The following is a 21,516-nucleotide window of genomic DNA, read 5'->3' as shown; positions in this document are numbered from 1 at the left end:
CGCTAGCATCTACTTGCACGACGTAAGGCGCTGCTGGGTCAGGGTGCAGGAGTATGGGCTCTCGGGTGAACAGACCTTTTAAGGACTCGAAGGCCTGTTGACAGTCTACGGTCCACGATACCCGCATCCCAGGCCGTGGTTTCACCGCCAACGTCTTGGTTTTTAGCAAGTCTGTTAATGGAAGAGCCACTGCAGCAAACGATGGTATAAATTGGCGGTAGAAATTGGCAAACCCCAGGAAGCTCTGCAGCTGCCGTCTGGTCCCCGGGGCTTGCCACTGCAGTATAGCCTCCACTTTCTTTGGATCCATTGCAATCCCGGCTGCCGAGACCCGATAGCCTAAGTAGTCCAGTCGAGACGCGTGAAATTCACATTTTGACAATTTCACGTACAATCGTGCTTCTAGGAGTTTCCGCAGAACTTGGCGCACAAGGGCAACGTGTTGGTCCATGGTCTCCGTATAAATAAGGATGTCGTCCAGATACACGAGCACCCCCCTGTATAAATGTTCATGCAACACTTGATTTATTAGTTGCATGAAAACGGCGGGGGCCCCCTGGAGACCGAAAGGCATTACGCGAAATTGGTAGCTGCCCAACGGGCAGTTGAACGCTGTTTTCCACTCGTCGCCTCTCTTGATTCGCACCCGATAATAGGCTTCGCGTAAGTCCAAGCGGGTAAACACCCTCCCCTTAGCCAAGTGGGACAACATGTCTTTCATTAGGGGTAGCGGGTACAAATGTTCAACACACACTGCGTTGACCCCCCGGTAGTCCACACAAAGACGCAGGCCCCCGTCCTTCTTTTCCCTGAAAAGAACTGGTGCTGCCATCCTCGAGCGAGCTGGTTGTATGAACCCCCGTGCGAGGTTCTTGTCAATGTAGTTCCGGAGTTCTGTCATCTCCCGTGGGGTCATGGCATACATCCGGGCTTGGGAAGTTTGACCCCCGGCTCCAGCTCGATCGCGCAGTCCGTCGGTCGATGGGGAGGCAGGAGGTCGCATTCCTGCTCGCTGAACACTTCGAGGAATTCGGCGTACTCTGGTGGTACGTGTACTTCTGCCCCAGCCCTGCACTTCTCCTCCAGCTTCCCTGGCGGGCCAGACGGCCCTGGCTGCTCATGATCAGGGGGCTGTGGCCCAACCCCTAGGCGGAGGTGTCGACAACCCCCCTCCCACCAGATAGTCGGGCCCCACCTATCCAGCCACGTTAGCCCCAGAATCACCTCCTCCGTCATGGAGGGCACCACGATGAACCGTAACCGTTCCCAGTGCTCCCCCATATCCAGCCGCACAAGTTCTGTGACATGGGTGATAGGTACCCCCCCCAGAAGGGACCCATCCACCTGCTGGAACCGTATTGGATTCCTTAGCCGTACCACCCTAACACCCAGTTTAGCCACCACCTTCCGGCTGATTAGACACCTCGTGCTGCCCGAATCGATCAAAGCCTTAACCACCACCACCTCCCCCGTGGCGGGGTTTGTTAACGTAACCGGGACTGCAAATGGGCTAACCGAGGCACTTACCATGGGGTCCTCCTCTGGTCTCTCCCCATGCCCGTACATCTCCACGTCTACATCGATGCCACTGTCCCCTTCCGTTTGGCCGTCTCCTCCTGGTGTTAACTCCACGGCCTGCCGAGAGGCCCGGGAACACTCTGCAAAGCGCCCGGGGGTTGTGCCCCTTGCCGGGGTTGCTGCCGCGACCACCCGGGACGCAGGTATTGGGCAGGCGGCCACGCGGTGCCCTGGTTGATCGCACCTGAAGCACCGCAAAACGGATCGCGGGGGCTGGGCAGTAGGACCCAGCGACGAAGGCGACGGCTTCTGCACCGGGCCCTGTGCCCTTGGCGGGACCTGACAGGAGTCTCCTACAGACCGTACACGACGTTGACAACTCCGTAAGGCCACATCCAGCTCAACCGCGACCCGCAGCCAGTCTTGAAGCCTGGAAGGAATTCCACGGACGATACAAGCCCGGAGGAGGTGATCATCGAGACCGGCCCGGAATTGGTGAACCAGCATCCTTTCTGGCCAGGAACTGAGCCTGCCGGCCACTTCACGGAAGGCTTGCACATAAACTGTTGCTGGACGGCCGTTCTGCCGCAGGCCAACGATCTCAGCCTCCGCTCAATGCGTGTGTGTCACATCCTCGAAGCGTATCCGCAGAGCTTCGAGGAAAAGGCCGACGTCCCCCAATTCACGGGCACGGTCGCCGTAGAGGTTCGCCACCCAAGCCGCCGCCTCCCCTTGCAATGCCGTAGTGACGGCCATCACCATCCCCCACTGGGATGTATACAAAGGACCATACTGGTCCAGATGGTGGATGGCTTGTCCAAGAAACAGGGCCAAACGATCGGGGTTGCCATCAAAGGTTACAGGCAACGGTGGTGGGCCCCAGCCCGCAGGCCCTCCCCAAGGACCTGCCGGGCCTCCCAGCCCCTGTGCAACCCCTGGTTGTTGCCAACCCAGTATTCCTGCGGGCACAGCACCCCCCGGTCTTGTTCTACCAGGTCCTGGGGGCCCCAAGTCAGGAGCAGCCGCCGGTCCCGGCGGCGGAAGGCCCGGGACCTGCGGGGTACCAGGAGCCTGCGGGGCCCGGAAGCGGGGACTCGCCAAGCGGAACCGGGTTTGGCTTCTGCGCTCCTGGTCGGCCCTGGTTTGTGCCCATCTACCGGTCTCCAGGTCGCTGTCACTGGGGGTCCACGGCCGAGGTTCTCCAAAATGGTCCCTCAGGATGTCCATCGTGTAGCTGCCAGGAGCCGTGGTGTAGCTCCACTCCTCTCCTCCTTCGTCGGTGGCACGACGCTCTCTCCACTCCCAGAGGGACCCCTTCCCTCTGGACGGTTGGTCCTGTCCAGCCGCTGGCCGACTCAAAACAGGGCTGAGCCACCAATCCCCATGCTTCTCCTGAGCAGCTGGTTCCGAGGCCTCAGCTTCCTTTGGCGCTGGTCCAAGGTCCCGGACCTTAGGCCGAACCACAGGTGGGACCTCTGCCAAGTCCCCCCCCTCAGGAGGCACAGCAACCCCAGTGGGCCCCTCCTCTCCTGCCACAGGCACCCCACCCTGGGTCCCTTCAGCCATGGAGACAGGCAGAAATCAAAGCCCAACAGGAGGAGCGCTGTGCTAATTCAACGCTGACTTACTGTCAACTCCTCGTCTTCGCCGGATTGACAAGCCCACAGGAAAAACCACGACGAAGTACGGATGACTGGAAAGAGTACCTTTAATAGCAGGATCTCTATACCTTAACAAAGTCAGCGTTGAGAGCCACACGCTCTCAACGCACCTTTTATTCTGAATCTGTAACTAGGTAGCAGCCCCACCCCTAGACTCCACCCCTCCCTCGTGCAGACCAGCATCCGCCTGGCCTGCGTAAATACTCCACCCCCCTACTCCTTCAACCCACGCCCAGCTCCCTCCACCGGCACCGTGCTTCCCAGCGTGAAGGTAAGTACAAGCCCACCCCCCTCCTAACAACCTGAGTGTGCTCCCCTCCACCAATGCATCTCCCCGCGCCATCCCCATGACCCCCTGGCAGCCCCCAAGGTCCGGGTGCAGCTGTTCAGCACCCTGCGTCGCTGCCGGCCGTCTCCCTGCTGGCTGCCCCGGCGTAGCCATCCTGCAGCCACTCACGACCGCCCTCAGCCTCCTTTCAGATAGCGGCACGCCCGTGGGTCCGGCGCTCGCCCGCCGGACAGCTGGAGGGTGTGGGCGCGGCCGGACTCTCGGCGTCGCACGGCTGCTCGCCCGCCGGTCAGCTGAGGAGCTTGGGAGCGGCTGGGCCTTCGGCGGCGCGCGGCTGCCTCCCCCCCGGCCAGCTGGTGATGGGAGCGGCTGGGCCTTCGGCGGCGCGCGGCTGCTTCCCCCCCGGCCAGCTGGCGAGTGTAGGAGCGGCTGGGCATTCGAACGGCTGCTCGCCCGCCGGTCAGCTGGGGGCTTTGGGCCCGGCTGGGCTTTCGGCGGCAAACGGCAGCTCGCCCGCCGGACAGCTGGAGGGTGTGGGCGTGGCCGCTGCTGTTGCCGAGGGCTGCGAGCCGAATCCCCCTCCCGGCGAGTTTGTCGAACCCGAAGGGCTCGACAGTTCCTTTCTGCCCTAGACAATGTGCATGAGTAATAGGCAATGGGCACTTGGTCTCCGTTGTCTTCAAGGTGACTCAGAACAGCACCCACTCTGTATGGTGATGCATCACACGCGATGCATATGGCTTTTGACTCTATGAAGTGGGTGACCGTGGAGTTACTAGACAGTAGCTCTTTCAGTTGTCTAATACCTTTTTCATGCGGCTTATTCTAATTCCACACAGCTTGCTTGTCTAGGAGCCTGTGCAGAGGCTCAGCTATTGCAGCTTTGTGTGGAAGAAATGAGTGGTAAAAATTTAGGAGCCCCAGGAATGCTTGTAATTCCCCCTTGTTCTTTGGAGTGGGGGCCATTTTAATTGCCTTCACCTTGGATTCAGAAGGATGCACACCCTTGGCATCTATCCTGAAACCTAGGAACTCTGTAGATGTTACCCCTATACTGCACTTGTCTTTCTTGAGTTTGTGCCCTGCAGAGCGAAATCTGACAGCCTGCAGTCCCTAAGCTAATACCTCCTCAGAGCTTCCAGCGATGAGGACATCATCAAAGTACGGGCATACTCCTGGAATGCCCTTCAGTGTTTTCTCCATCACTTCTTGAAAAATCCCTGGTGCTGAAGAGATACCGAACTGCAAACGGTTAACTCTGAAAGCTCCTCTGTGCGTTATTATGGTCTGCGCGTCAGCAGTCTCCAGGTCAACCAGGAGCTGCTGATACGCTTGTGCTAAATCTAGCTTTGCAAAGATGGCGCCACCCTGGAGAGAAGCGAGGATGTGGCTGACTGATGGAACCGGGTAAGCATGCGAATTTAAGGCCTGGTTCACAGTACATTTGTAGTCAGCACAGATCCTCACCTCCCCATTAGCTTTAAGTGGGGTAACTATGGGGGTTTCCCACTCACCCCCTTCCATAGGCTTTATTTATTTATTTATTTATTTTTGGGACTTATATGCCGCCCTATCTCCCGAAGGACTCAGGGTGGCTAACAACAATAAAAACAACAATACAAAAGTTAAAAGAAATTAAATAAACAGCCCCAATAAATAAGTTAAACTAAACAATTAAAAATTAAAAAAACATTTTAAAAAACCCTGTCGTCAGTCCAGGTCAGCCTGATGAAAAAGGAATGTTTTAAGGCTGCAGCAAAAGGAACGGAGATCCGGGGCCATCCGGAGCTCAAGGGGGAGTTAGTTCCACAGGGCTGGCGCTCCCACAGAGAAGGCCCTCCCCCTGGGGGTCACCAGCCAACATTGTCTAGCCGACGGCACCCTGAGGAGGCCCTCTCTGTGTGAGCGCACTGAGTGATGGGAAGTCGTTCCCAGCAGCATACGGTCCTGCAAATATCCCGGGCCTAGGCCATGTAGGACTTTAAAGGTAAGTACCAGCACCTTAAATCTCACCCGGAAGACAACTGGTAACCAATGCAGCTCACATAGGAGGGGTGTAATATGGGAGTATCGGGATGCTCCCATCACTACCCACGCGGCCGCATTCTGCACCAGCTGGAGCCTCCGGGTGGTCTTCAAGGGCAGCCCCATGTAGAGAGCATTGCAGTAATCTATCCGGGAGGTAACGAGTGCATGAGTGACCGTACGTAGGGCATCTTGGTCCAGATAGGGGCGCAACTGGCACACCAGGCGAACCTGGGCAAATGCCCCCCTGGCCACGACTCCAATATGATCTTCAAAACTGAGTCGTGAGTCCAGGAGGATGCCTAAATTGCATGCCCTATCAACGGGAGGTAACACCTCTCCTCCCATAACCAAAGATGGAACCTCTTGAACAAGTCGAGATGCCGGCACGTAAAGCCACTCAGTCTTGGCCGGGTTGAGCTGGAGCCTGTTCTTCCCCATCCAAATCCGTACCGCTTCCAGGCAACGGGACATCACATCGAGGGCATCGCTGGGTTGGTTTGGGATGGAGATGAAAAGCTGGGTATCATCAGCATATTGATGATACCTCACCCCGAAACCACGGATGATCTCACCCAGTGGCTTCATATAGATGTTGAACAGGAGGGGCGAGAGTACCGACCCCTGAGGCACCCCACAACTAAGGGGCCTAGGGGTTGACCTCTGTCCTCCTGCCAACACTGTCTGTGAGCGGCCCGAGAGGTAGGAGGAGAACCACCGTAAAACGGTGCCTCCCACTCCCAACCCCTCAAGACGTCGCAGCAAGATACCATGGTCGATGGTATCAAAAGCCGCTGAGAGGTCTAATAGGACCAGGACAGAGGAATAACCCCTGTCTCGGGCCCGCCAGAGATCATCCACCAGCGCAAGCAATGCCATCTCCGTGCTGTACCCGGGCCTGAAACCCAATTGGTACGGATCCAGATACTTAGTTTCCTCCAGGACCAAAGGGAGCTGCCGTGCCACCACACTCTCAACAACCTTCACAAGGAAGCGAAGGTTGAAGACAGGATGAAAGTTATTTAAAATAGCTGGATCCAAGGCAGGTTTCTTGAGGAGGGGCCTTACCACCGCCTCTTTCAAGGTGGCAGGGAAGCACCCCTCACTCAAGGAAGCATTAATAACTGCCAGGAGCCAGCCTCGTGTAATCTCCCGAGCCGCATAAACCAGCCAGGAGGGACACGGGTCCAACAAACACGTGGCGGCACTTAATTTTCCCATGATTCTGTCCACTTCATCCAGAGTCACAGGATCAAACTCTTCCCAAATATTATCGGCCAAACCCATCGCTTCCCCCTCGTCAGATATTGCCCAGTCGGAGTCCAAGCCAGCCCAAATCTGAGCGATTTTATCCACCAGATACTCACTAAACTCCTTGGCCCGTCCCCGCAAAGGGTCCTCTCCCGTCCCCTGATTTAAAAGGGAGCGGGTCACCCTAAACAGGGCGGCTTCTGAACTATCACTGACTATCAAGGTTGGTACAAAACAACCAAGAGCCTCTTCCACCTAATCTTCAGTGTGTATGCAATGAAATATTAGATCAGCCAACTGATTGATCAGAGGCTTATGTTACAGATGGAATTCCTCTTAAAGAAACAGATGGAAACTTATTCTCTAATCTACTTATCAACTTATAGCATTATATTGCTTCATCCAGGACTTCTAAACAATATTTAGAAATATGTAAATATGAGAAGGGAAAAATACTTCCTCAGGAGAGTTTGTCTTGGTGATGGTTGTTCTCTGTGTAAAAACATAGTGCAGGGAATTTTGGCTGAAGGAGACTTTGATTAGCATAATCATTTATTGTTGGTTAGTATTATCCAGTGAATTTATTTCACTGGAGCTTAATCATAACTAAATTATTATTTTCTTTTTTTCTGGAATTCAAATGAAGGGACAGATTTCTACCGTAATAATAAGCCCACCCCCCAATACAGCCTTCCTTCTGCACAGATTTGAGTGCATTAACAACAGAAGGAACTAAAAAAATGGATTTTAAGCTGCCAAGCAGTGGCAGAATTGAACCAGGAAAAAACAGCAGTATTAAAGACTAGTAATATGCATATTATCATAGCTTTGTTATATTTTTTTGCTGTCAGGCCAAACCAGATGCTGCTGTATTAGTGAAATGTCTTTAATCCTGTAGAAAAAATAACAACTTTACACTTCTTGAAGTAAATCAAAATAATGTTATATACTTTTTAGAAGACAGCTGATGTTTTAAAATAAAAATGCATAAATGATATAAATCAGTAAGGAAGGCAATATCCAAAATGATGCAAAATGAAACCACCACCCCCAAACCTGAAACTGTACCAACCTTTGCTTTGATACATTTATTACTACTGGATTTCTATGATGGATTTTAACTGCCAGACATTACTGAGATGCCTAATTCCATAAAAAAAATCCAGCCTACACACTAATAATTTTAGGTCAGTGTGTACTGACATCAAAATCTTTTCCCTTCCTCATCATGTACATATTCACGAATAGGAATATATCCATATCTACACCATGTTAATATTCCATCAATTCACAATAAAAGGATTGCCACATTCATGGCAATTATCTTACTCTTTTTTTCCTCACAATTTAGCATGTCTCAGCAACTTCTTTGCACAGTCTGTTGGACAAACACAGTCCTCTACTTTTTAAATCTGCTTAATCTCTGTCAAAAGGAATACCTTTCATTAAAACTTACTAACAAAACATTAGAGTCAGAAACTCACTAGTACTCTGGAACCTAGTTCTGCATGGAAACAAATCTGTTTCTCTAGTTATCTCTATTTTTTATGCTTTGTAGTATAGATAATTTAACTATAAATGGTGCCTACACTCTCCAGGTTAAACTGAAGTAAAAACATAAATAAATGTATTTTTCCAAAACTGTGAAAATAATATGTTAGAACATTGGCTTTTCACCCATATTTAAATTAAAATTATAATAATATCAAAAGATAAGACCACCAAACTCCTGTGAGATTATAAAGTTCATGAAATTTCAGAGGCTCCAGAGGATCTTACCACAGGGGTCTCCAATCTTGGCAACTTTAAGACATGTGGATTTCAATTCCCAACTTTGCTGGCTGGGGAATTCTGCGGGTTGAAGTCCACATGTGTTAAATTTGCCAAGGTTGGAGACTACTGTCTTACAGGATATCAGTGACAACCCAAAATGTCATGACATTTCAATATGCTCCTGCAAAATGTGCTGTTCTTCTGAGAGATTTTGGCAATTTTCTCATTTTGAGGAGAAAAATGATGATGGCGATCATAGGAGATATCTTGTAATGAGTGGCCCTTCATGACACTACATAAGATCACATGTCAGTACCCGATTTCTTTTCTCCCTATTGGATTGCTGAAAGCCTTAAGAAGAGCTTCTGGGAGCTGCAGCACATCTGTAGAATGCCTAATTTTCCATTGTAAGATGAGCCATAATTTAGATATATTATTGGCCAATTAGCATGGTCAATATGGTTGGAAAAAAATACTATATTTTTAATAATAATATTTTTACTTTTCTCAGGGTAAATACCTATGACTGTTGCTTTCTAGTGGATATAATTAAACCTGACCAGAGGCACCTCAAACTATGAGACAGATAGATGTAAATTTAGTAGATAAATAATATACAGTAGGTATTTTATAATGTAGCAGAACTTTTGCATGCCAGTCTCCTGGATAAGGTACATGACAAGTGCATTTGGTTTCATAGCTTCCCCTAAGGAAAGATGGCAATGTATGCACTTTTGTTTTCTTGCTGGATGCTAAAGATTAGCTATCTGGCTGTATATACGTTAACTTATACTGAGAGACTGAAAGGAAAGCTCAGTTATATCATGAACCTTCCCTAAGTTTAGAAAAACGAAGAAGAGAAATGTGAATGGGGGAAAAATGAGAACAATAAAAGGGTTGTCTAGTTCAGGGGTCCCCAACCCCCAGTCCGTGGACAAGTACCGGTCCGCGGCATGCCAGCAACTGGTCTGCACAAACAAGCAAAGCCCCATCTGCAGGATGCAGGCAGCACACAAAACCACACTCTCTCCTGTCCATGAAAAAATCTCTCTCCATGGAACTGGTCCCTGGTGCCCAAAAGGTTGGGGACCTCTGGTCTAGTTGCAAATATTGTTTCTGTTATTGGTATCACAAAGGTGAAGACAAGCATTACATTACAATACACTTTATTTTAAACATTTTTCTTTCCTATGAAATGTTATAGTTCCTACACACTTATTTCAACAATCTTTGGTTACTTTAGCTTCTAGGCAATGAGGTATGGGAATTTTAGTTAGCAGTGTCTCTGAAAAGAGTTTCCCACAAATAGAAGTGGAAGCCCAGAGAGCAGCTAGCAAAACTGAAGGTCTTTGCAAAGGGTCAGGGATAGCAACCGAAGAACCTCAAAAAGGCTATGGGATTGCTTAAAACCATCAAGGGAGCAGAAGTCAAGTGGAACCAGTTAATTGGAAAAAAAAGTTTAACCTTCAGCCTAAATTCTAACTGGCTTTCAAATTTGAGGCAAAAGATTTTGCTACAACTTTCCTTCTTTTCACTGCATATATCAAGAAAATGAACCATTACAGGCACTGATTCATCTTGTTCTCTTCCCTTGTACATGTCACTCAACATATTAGATAGCATGGGCATGCTCTTTGTCCCTTCCCTTAAATGTTGCTATCTTATGGGAATATGAAATGTGCCTTTTCCATTGTAGCCCCTCCCCTATAGAACCCTTCCCTGAAATTTAGCAGGCTCCTACTCTTTTAACCTTTCAAATAGCATTCAAGACCTGGCTGTAACCCCAGAGTTTAATTATGGCGCCAGGTTTTTTTTAAATATTTTGATGTTTAATATATTTAATATCTTTCATTTTAATACTTTTATTGTACATAGATATGGTTGTATCTCTTGGTTGTGAGCTACCCAGAGCTAGGTATAAGGTGGGTAGCTATATAAATGTTTTAAATACATTAAATCAAATCATGGTGGATAAGTTTAGGAACCACTTATAATCTTGTAATATTAAAAAAGCACCATCAGTTAAGGGGAGGAGCTAATGTTGGCCATCACTGAAACATTCTGTATTTTGGAATATACATTTCATGTGTAATGACATACTGTATACTTAGCCCAGAGAAGACAAATTATCCCTTTCTGAAATATAAAGAAGGCTACTTCCATACTCTCAGGCACCTCCAAATGTGATGCCACATGCTAAGAGACAGAACCCAGGCTTGCTAAGCAGATGAAAAGGACAAGCATGCAAATACTCCCTTCAGTTCCAAGGGTCTATGATAGCCAGGGACAAATTCATCTTCTACTTATGTCTTCCCCCGCACGGCATTCTCTAGTAACAATTCCCAGTGTTTCTTCAGCAACAAACATTATGCACCTAGGTGTCTGTCCTTGCCATAATGCTGTAACAATGAAACATATCTTGTGACATTATGATGCAAGCTCTGTTCTTTCCTACTTGTGCTGTGATGTTGCATTGCAAAAATGTTAAGAGTAGAGTGTGCAATCTGAAACATGTCATTACTTGCCCACTTGTCGTTCACTATGAATGCCTATTAATATTAGTAGTATATTTTATACTAAAAATATAGATAGTACCTTATGCATGGTTCACATAACTAGAGAAGCTAAAAATAAATCCTATTTGAAGCCCTAGTTTTCTGAATACAGTAGAAAACATTCATAGAAATAATTGGCAAGGTTATCTTAAATCAAGAGAGCAGACTTCAGAGATCAAGTCAATCATCAGGTGTATCCATTCTTAGAAATCCACAGGATATCAATTCCAGTCATTTTTGCCTTGCCAACTTAATAACATTTGTCTGCTCATCTGACTTACTCCAGTTGTGGTGTTTAATGGGAACCAAACATTTCAGGATTGATTGTGACACTGTTTTCTAATAACTAAATATTGACCATATAATAATTGTGTATTATAGTAAGACTTTAAAATCATGTATAATTCACTTGTACTATACAAGCTAGGCCAAAGTAGTTATATACTGGTGGAAATTCAAACTTTAAATACATTTTTGGGAGGAAGGGATTTATATTGGTTTGGGAGGAATCTCCTCATTAACACTCCTTTCTTCTTTTTGTTATATATTGGTTATTGTATTATTGACAAAGGGTTCAATATGACCACATTTGAGCTAGCTAGATGGCCTTGGAAGTAATATAATTCACGGACACTGTGAAAAAAAAATGGTTGGCCTACTACAAGTAGTCTATAACTTACAATAGTCATTTAGTGACTGTTCAGAGTTACAATGGCACTGAAAAAAGTGACGTGACTGTTTTCTCACTTATGATATTGCATTATTCCAAAGGTTACGTGATCAAAATTTGCACACTTGGCAACTGGTTCATATTTATGACAGTTGCATTGTCCCGGGGTCATGTGATCACCTTTTGTGACCTACTGACAAGCAAAATCATGGGGAAACCAGATTCACTTAACAACCATATTACTAACACAACCACTGCAGTGATTCATTTAAGAAATGTGTTTAAAAAGTGGTAAAATGGGGCAAAATTCACTTAACCAATGTCTTGCTTAGCAACAGAAATTTTGGGCTCAATTTTGGTCGTAAGTCAAGGACTACCTGTATTTAGGTGCCAGAAAGAGCTGTATTTTTCATGAGCAATTGACATTTACTTTTCTTGCTTTGTTTTATATTCTTGTTTACTGGCTCTTTGGGACTCTCTGAGCTTAGTTGATTTCTTGAAGATGTTTCATTATCCAAACTAGATAACATTATCAGCACTGATGATGTTACCTATTTTGGATAATCTTGGCTGGGCTCGGAGGGAGGGGTGCCTCTCACCGAGTTATGCCCGCCGGGTTTCCGGGTGCTGCACCAGCCACGGGCTCAGGGCAGGGGTGGTGGGGTGGCAGTGGTTATTCGGGAGACATTGTGTCCCCGGGAGGCCACCATTGTCCAGATGGCCGGGAGTGAGACCCTCCTCTTGAGGTGTGGTCCTCGGGTTCAGTTGGGCTTGTTGCTTACATACCTGGCGCCCAGCTGTGTGGCAACAGCCCTGCCCGAGCTGCTCGACACCCTCTCAGGGTTGGCGGTGGAGTTCCCCAGGCTCGTAGTCCTGGGTGACTTCAACCTGCCATCACTGGGAGGGTCGTCGGAGTTAGCTCGGGAGTTCATGGCTTCCATGACAGCCATGGGCCTGACCCAGGTTATTGAGGGCCCGACTCATGAGGGGGGTCACACTCTTGACCTGGTGTTTCTGTCTGGACAGTGGTTGGATGATCTGGGAGGGGGTTCTCCGTCCATCACCCCTCTGTCATGGTCAGACCATTACCTCCTGAGGCTAGTTTTCCGTCATGCCATCCCCCGCCGCTGGGCGGCGGAGCCGACCAGGTGGTTCCGCCCCAGGCGCCTAATGGACCCAGATCGGTTCCAGAGGGCGCTTGGGCCTATACCTATCACCCTTACCCACAGCCCAGTCGATGCCCTGGTGGAGGCCTGGGAAACGGCAGCCACCAGGGCACTCGACTGCGTTGTACCCATGCGACCTCTGACCCGACGCAGATCCCGTTGGGCCCCATGGTTCTCTGTGGAGCTCCGGGAGATGAAGCGGCGGAGATGAGGTCTAGAGAGCGGTTGGAGATCCAGCCGATCCGAATCCGACCGATTGCAGTTAAGAACCTTTATAAGGTCTTATCTTGCGGCGATAAGGACGGCGAAGTCTAACTACTTTGCCGCCCTTATCGCGTCTGCAGATAATCGCCCGGCCGCCCTGTTTAGGGTGACTCGCTCCCTCCTTAATCAGGAGGTGAGAGAGGATCCCTTGCAGGGACGAGCCGAGGAGTTTAGTCATCATCTGGCGGACAAAATCGCTCAGATCCGGACCGGCTTGGACTCTGACTGGGCAGAGTCTAATGTGGAGGAATCAGACGGTCTTGAGCACGTTATCTGGAATGAGTTCGACCCTGTTTCCCCTGATGATGTGGACAGGATCATGGGGAGACTGAGCACCACCACCTGTTTGTTGGATCCGTGCCCCTCCTGGCTAGCTTATGCGGCTCGGGAAGGAACACGAGGCTGGTTCCATGCAGTAATAACTGCTTCCTTGAAGGAGGGTATCTTTCCTGCCGCCTTGAAGGAGGCGGTGGTGAGACCCCTTCTCAAGAAGCCTGCTTTGGACCCGGCTGTTTTAAACAACTACCGTCCAGTCTCCAACCTTCGCTTTCTGGCGAAGGTTGTTGAGAGTGTGGTGGCGCATCAGCTCCCTCTGTTCCTGGAGGAAACTGATTATCTGGACCCGTACCAATCGGGCTTCAGGCCCGGACACAGCACGGAGACGGCATTGGTCGCGCTGGTGAATGATCTCTGGAGGGCTAGGGACAGGGGTTGCTCCTCTGTCCTGGTCCTATTAGATCTCTCAGCGGCGTTCGATACCATCGACCATGGTATCTTACTGCGGCGTCTCAGGGGGCTGGGAGTGGGAGGCACCATTTTACGGTGGTTCTCCTCCTACCTCCAGGGCCGCTCGCAGTCGGTGTTGACAGGAGGGCAGAGATCCACCCCGAGGTCTCTCATTTGTGGAGTCCCTCAGGGGTCGGTTCTCTCGCCTCTCCTGTTCAACATCTATATGAAGCCGCTGGGCGAGATCATTCGTGGTTTTGGGGTGGGGTATCATCAGTACGCTGATGATACCCAACTTTTTCTTTCCACCCCGAACCAACCCAGTGATGCCCTCTCCGTGATGTCCCGGTGCCTGGAGGCGGTTCAGGTCTGGATGGGGAGAAACAGGCTTCGTCTCAATCCCGCCAAGACTGAGTGGCTGTGCATATCGGCATCTCGGGTTAACCAAGTTATTCCATCCTTAATGATGGGGGGTGAGGTGTTACCCCCCGTCGATAGGGCTCGCAACTTGGGCGTCCTCCTGGATTCACGGCTCAATTTCGAAGACCATATAGGAGCCGTGACCAGGGGGGCTTTTGCCCAGGTTCGCCTGGTGCGCCAGTTGCGTCCCTATCTGGACCAAGACGCCCTACGCACAGTTACTCATGCGCTTGTGACCTCCCGTTTGGACTACTGTAACGCTCTCTACATGGGGCTGCCCTTGAAGACCACTCGGAGGCTTCAACTGGTGCAGAATGCGGCCGCGCGAGTTGTAATGGGGGTTTCCCGATACTCCCATGTAACACCTCTACTCCGTGAGCTGCATTGGCTTCCGGTTGCCCTCCGGGTGAAATTCAAGGTGCTGGTTATCACCTATAAAGCCCTACATGGCCTGGGTCCGGGATATCTGAGGGAACACCTGCTGCCGGCATCAAATGCCCTTCGCCCAGTGCGCTCCCACAGGGAGGGTCTGCTCAGGGTCCCGCCGGCGGGTGACACCCAGGGATAGGGCCTTCTCGGTGGGAGCGCCTGCCCTCTGGAACCAGCTGCCGGTGGAGCTGAGAACTGCCCCCGACCTTCGATCATTCCGCCGGGGCCTGAAGACCTGGCTCTTCGAGCTCTCGGGCCCAGACTGAGGAGGAATTTTTAATTTGGGGTTCTTTTTAACTGACTACAGGGTTAATTTAATATTTTTTAATTTGGTTCTTAATTTTTGTATTTTGGATTTTTAATTCCCTGTAAACCGCCCTGAGTCCTCAGGGAATAGGGCGGTATATAAATATAACTAAATAAATAAATAAATAAATAAAATAATCAAATGTTTGCAAGAAAACAGCCAAGCTCAGAAGGCACCAAAGACCCTTCATTTCAACCCTGAGCTACAGATATTCTCTTTTATTATTATTATTTTGCCTTTTTGATTTATTATAAAAATTAAGAAAATATTTGTACGCAGCTGTGGATTAAAACATGTTCAATTTATCAATGAATAAGTTTAATAAAAAATTATTCATCCAAGCCTTTTGTTTGACTTCACAGGTGATCTATATATTGGAGGAGTAGCAAAAGAGACTTACAAATCCTTGCCAAAATTGGTCCATGCCAAAGAAGGATTTCAAGGCTGCCTTGCCTCTGTGGACCTCAATGGGCGTCTTCCAGATTTGATTTCAGATGCTCTATTTTGCAATGGGCAGATAGAAAGAGGATGTGAAGGTATGGTGTGATCATTTCATAGACTTGTCTCAAACTCTTATAGTGTAACCAAAATGTTTCTAAATTTAATTTCATAGTTTTATTTATTTTATTTTATTTTAATTCCATTTATATCCCGCCCTTCTCCGAAGACTCAGGGCGGCTTACAAGCTTAGCAGTTGAGGAGCTATAGCATCTTTTCTGCTGTTATTTGTATTTGGATGCTGCAGTTTCCTATCTTATCAATTTGTTCTTTGTTACAGATGCTAAATTAGTTTACATAATTAATGAAAGTGGATGTTGTTGGTTGAGAAATGCACTCCAATGGCACAAAGCTCAATTCAAGCTTGAGAACATTAAGTTATCTACCAGAACAAAAGTGGTCAATTCTGCCATGAATTAGCTGATTTGCCTTTCTTTGTTTTGTTTGTGCAGTATCTTAATTAATTGTTGTACTAATTAGCTCCCATGCAGCATTTTATTTAATCACAGTGCATAGATACTAGTTACAGCACTGCAGTACATAGATAGTAGTTAGAGTATAAATTAACTAATTTAATTAAGATGCACATTTCTAACACACATTAAGAGAAAAAGAGATGTTAGGATTCTAAAGAGGGTCTGAGTCTTATCAAAATGGCTGCTTCTCAAATTAAGAGGGAGCATTCTCCTGGAGAGATATTTAGTACTTGACTGAAGGTTCTAGAGAAAAACATTATCTGGCAGGAAATAAACATTCTTCCTCCACTTATTCCAATTTGACTTAGAGGTTTGGCCCCTGGCCAAAGATCATCACAGATTCCTATTGCATTTGAAGTAGTATGTGCAGAATAGTGCTGATGACTCTCCTGCAAATCAGACCACTTCTTCATTGGAATTGACAAAAATGAACAAAATGGTTTCAAGTGGAAACCATCTTTAATTGCTCAGCTTGCTAATTATACCCATCCTGCAGTTATTTGTCTGCATCCCACCAGCTGGTAAATTTTCACAGTTTTTTCATAGGCATATATTTGACATAATTTGAATATTTACCAATGAAGGACCACCAGATACTTTATGCATATTTATTTGTAATGTGAGGTAAGACAACAGTCATAAGACTCAATCGTTCAATTAGGAGTGATTAATCATTCTATTGTATTTGTAGAACAAGAATTTTCAGATACCGAAAATGAAGGGAGAAAAACCAATGAATTATACTTCCATATTATATGGATTGTATTTAGATGCTGTACTTCATTCTCTAGCTAGGTGGCAAAAGCTAGCTGATCTCAAGATGCTAATCATCTGATTAATAGATGGGACACCACTCAGAAATACCAGAGTTTGAAGCCCAGGCAGAGAGATTGAATACTGTTATCAAGAAAACAATACAGATGATATAGTTTTATCACCAAGAGAAAAAGTAATCTTAAAATAACTTTCTTTTATAGTTAGTTTTAAATGTGCCTAATTAAATATTGTTACTGCAGTTATTCGCCTAGATGTATTTAGCAGTTCCTTGCAGAACATATTATGACACATATCCAATTAATAAATATGTCACAGAGAATTTACTGCTTTTTCTTTTTTTTAGCACCCAGCCAGGGTGGATCCTACCTGTTAAATGTACAATTTAATTGATCACTTTTTCTTTTTTATTTGTACACTATTCTTTTATTTTTTGTTGTTGTTAGGGTTGAGTGTATATTTTTGTTTGGTTGATTTTTGTTTGTTTTGTTCTGTATTTTATTCTCTATGATAAAATAATAAATAGTAGTAGTAGTGGTGGTAATGTCATTATATCAAAGATTTCCTCGGGTACTGCTTCATGACTATTTCCTTAATAATAATAAAGCTGGAAGGGACATTGGAGGTCATCTAGTCCAACCCTCTGCTCAGGCAGGAAACCCTATACCATTTCAGACAAATGGCTGTCCAGTCTCTTCTTAAAAACTTCCAGTGTTGGAGCATTCACAGCTTCTGGAGGCAGGTTGTTCCACTGGTTAACTTATAATTCCTGCTTAGGCTGGAATTATATTCACTCTTTATATGCTCGGTCCCAGCAGACAATATCATGGAAGAGGTATGAAGAATGTTTTAAAACTCTACTATAGGATTTGATAGATACTAAAATAAGGCTTTTTTAATGGTAAGAAAGGATCATTGGATAGAAACTAAAATAATTTCAGAGAAATAAATTTAGTAAAATCCATAACCTCAATAACTAACCTCTTAGTTTTTAAAGATGAAATTTATTCTATGCATTTGTGTGAATAAGGAACCAAAATCTTCTGCCTTCTCTCTCTCAGGCAGAGCTGTGCCTTGTAATTGAGCTTCCTCAATTCACTTTCTCTCTTTTCAGTGATCAGTGAAAATATCTACTCTCCTCACTTCAGATTTTATCAAAAAAAGCGCCTCCTATAGGCACAATTGCAAAATGTGTTCAGATGGTTATTTTGTGACAAATGTATGTTTGTTTAGGAGCAAACAATTAATAATAATAATAATAATAATAATAATAATAATAATAATAATAATAATAATAATAATAATAATAATAATAATAAAGTTGGAAGGGACCTTGGAGGTCATCTAGTCCAATCCCCTGCTCAGGCAGGAAACCTTATACCATTTCAGGCAAATTATTGTTTCAAATAATTCATAGGTATTCACAACATTCATTCTACCAAGCCAATAGACATATATATCAGCTAAAAAGGGAGATTCCATTGAAGGAATCCATGGGGGAGGCACTCAAGATGGAATTCAGGCCTGCACAAAGAAAGCCCCATTCCTTTTTAGCACAGATGTAAACATGGATGAGGCTTCAAACAAATATTCACAGATGTCATGATAATTTTTTTAAAAAAATACCATTCTTCTACTGTAGACATTCCAAGATTCAATATTCCTTTGCAACCCAGAAAGCCATCTGCCTGCAGCAAATAAATAAATAAATAAATAAATAAATAAATAAATAAATAAATAAATAAATAAATAAATAAATAAATAAATAATGCAGAGGTTTTGAGTTGAGGAGATTTATAAATTTTCTGCATACAGTAAAGGTCTACTGATCAGTTTGATATGAAGAGCCAAAACCCCAAATTCATCCATTTATTTTTTTACTACTTACATGTTCATTCATATTATTTAATTGTCCACACGGTATATTTTTTTGTTTGAATTTTTAAATCCTTATGACTTGAATTCTAATTTTACTTTGATGATTAATGTTAAAAAATTAAAGTGTGATTCAATATATGAATACATAGCTTCTATAGACCTAAAGGTAATTTCACTTTATTGTGTAAAGCTTGCAAATCACAGATTCCAGTGAAGGTGAGAAAGAAGGCAGATTGTGATACATTCTGTTAGTGATTAGATCTTGGTATTAAAATAATCATTTAATTATATAGCACCCACATTCTTAAGAATCACCTTAATTGCCAAGTAATTTATATAGTCAAGCTTATTTACAGAACCAAACTGAAAGGCTGAAAATAATCTGAATGGATGAAGTCAGAGTCTGACATTAGCTCTGAATACATTCAACCTATACTTAGGTCTTTATTACAAAACCAATGAAAATGGGTTTAATATTGATGTTAACTGAGGACAGCATTATATGACCTAGATTAGCAACAGTGGTTAGTGGTTTGGTCACTAAGTCAAAAGAAGATGGTCCAGCTAAATTACTAGTTCTACTCTACTTGGATTTAGGTTCTAGTACTGAAAAGGGACCGTCTAGTACAGGGGTAGGCAACCTTGGCTCTTTTATGACTCGTGGACTTCAACTCCCAGAATTCCTGGGAGCCATGCTCAGGAATTCTGGGAGTTGAAGTCCACGAGTCATAAAAGAGCCAAGGTTGCCTTCCCTTGGTCTAATAGAAGACACTCTGTAACTGCAGCTCCCAAGCCACCCAGATCCTACCACCCTTATAAGCCATTTTTCACACAGATTTCCTTTTCCACATCTGAAAAAGACAACTTGATTTGGGGACTCCTGCTCCAGATTTTGTACCTCTTTGAGCTTTTCAGTCGCTGTCCAATCTCCTCTTATTCTGCAGTCCACTGCCACATCAGTTTCACTCAAGGCTCAGTAGCTTTTGAAATATCTGATGGGGCTCTCACAAAACTGCTCCACAATTTATTGTGTTCTGTGTATAACTCAATTTATTAAGATTTCCTCTTTCAAATATTCTGAAATGGACTTGACCTTTTACTTCCATTTCCTTCCTCTATTTTTTTTTAAAAAAGCCAGATATTACAATTGTATGTGGGTCCTTATAGTGGTAAAGAATATTCTTTTTTTCTTTGACTTCATCCAAGATGCATCCAAAATAAAACTACAACTCATCACACTTTTCCAATATTTATTATTTTTATTCATTTATTTTATTCATTTGTATCCTGCCTTTATTACAGGTAGCCTTCAACTTACAACCATAATTGAGCCCAAAATTTCTGTTACTATGTGAAACATTTGTTAAGTGAGTTTTGCCCCATTTTACAACTTTTCTTGCCACATTTGTTAGATGAATCACTGCGGGTGTTAGTAACATGGTTGTTAAATGAATCTGGCTTCCTCACTGACTTTGCTTGTTGAAAGGTTGCAAAAGGTGATCACATGACACAGAGACACTGCAACTATCATAAATATGAATCAATTGCCAGCCTCTGAATTTTGATCATATGATCATGGTTGTAAGTATGAAAAATGGTCTTAAGTCACTTTTTCAGTGCCATTGTAACTTCGAATGTTCACTAAAGGCAGCAGAAATATCCAACACACTTTCCTCCTCCTAATATACAGTTTGCTTCATCATAGTATGTTCACCAAACTACAGACATCAATCATGTTTTATAAATCAAAAGACTTTTTCACCCAAAATAAAGTCAAATGCAAACTACAATATATAAAACAGATAATTGTGAGATATTTGCTGGGTTCCAAAAAGGCAAGAAAGCAGCTGTATGACTAAAGCTCTGCCCCTTTTTACATGTATCACATGAAAAAGGTTTAGAGTTTTGACTGTGGTCCCAGCTGTAGATCACAAAACCATGTGCCTTTTAATGACATGTGTTAGTTGCCACATGATGCCACACTTGTCTCCTTCTGATCCTTGGGAGAAAGGAAAGCCAACAAAATATTTTGCATAACATAGAGGAGTATGTTCAATTAACTGCTTACTGAAGCTGCTCAATTTCTACTAAATCTAACCTTTTCCTAGGCTGCATTCACATAAGAAGCTAAGTCACAAAATAAACAAGATTAAAAACAAAGCTTAACATGTTGTGCAAATGTAGCTACTAGGTCTTTAACTGACTCACATAGGATGTGTACTGAATTATAGGGCATAGTTCTTAACGTACATTTGAATCCAGGGATTTTAACTCTTTTGGTTTTGTACACATATATGAAATTTTGAGATTAATTGGTTGCCAGGAAAGAGCTGTGGAGAATCCCAAAATGAATATCATAACATCTATGGCTATTAAAGAGCATCCATTAATCTACCAATCTTCAACTATTTAATTCGTTTTTTGCATCTGTCTTTACACAAAGGGAAAAAAACAGTCCAACCTACCCAAACCAGTGCCATAAAAAACAGAATAGAAACGCAAGTTAAGATAGGCAAGAAAATAGTAAGTGAGCACCTGTCCAGCCTAGACGAGTTCAAATCACCAGGACCAGATGGATTACACCCCAAGGTTCTCAAGGAACTGGCAGACGTGATCTCAGAACCACTGAACTATATTTTTCAAAGATCCTGGAGCACTGGGGAACTACCAGAGGACTGGAAGAGAGCTGATGTAGTTCCCATCTTCAAAAAAGAGAAAAAAATAGATCCAGGAAACTACAGACCTATCAGCCTGACCTCAATACCTGGGAAGATTCTGGAAAAGATAATCAAACAACAAATCAGCGAACACCTTGATGCAAACAAAGTCATCACTA

The 21,516-nt window shown here is 45.2% G+C and overlaps 1 protein-coding gene across 23 annotated transcripts in view; it reads left to right on the top strand.

Moving 5' to 3' along the window:
• NRXN1 (neurexin 1) overlaps positions 1-21,516 on the top strand; it is a gene marked incomplete at its 5' end in the record, with an annotated part of 953,418 nt that overhangs the window by 462,448 nt on the left and 469,454 nt on the right. For 22 of the 23 annotated variants that reach the window (XM_081315130.1, XM_081315141.1, XM_081315140.1 and 19 more), the window contains one exon: positions 15,417-15,590. In XM_081315130.1, the coding sequence (XP_081171256.1) occupies positions 15,417-15,590 (174 nt within the window). Of the gene's footprint in view, positions 1-15,409; positions 15,591-21,516 lie in introns of those variants that run through there. The other variant, XM_081315145.1, reaches the window with a different exon arrangement.

Source organism: Vipera berus (assembly GCF_964194415.1).
Source record: "Vipera berus genome assembly, chromosome: 1".
In the NCBI taxonomy this organism is placed as follows: domain Eukaryota; kingdom Metazoa; phylum Chordata; class Lepidosauria; order Squamata; family Viperidae; genus Vipera; species Vipera berus.
This window is presented reverse-complemented; position numbering and strand designations above follow the sequence as displayed.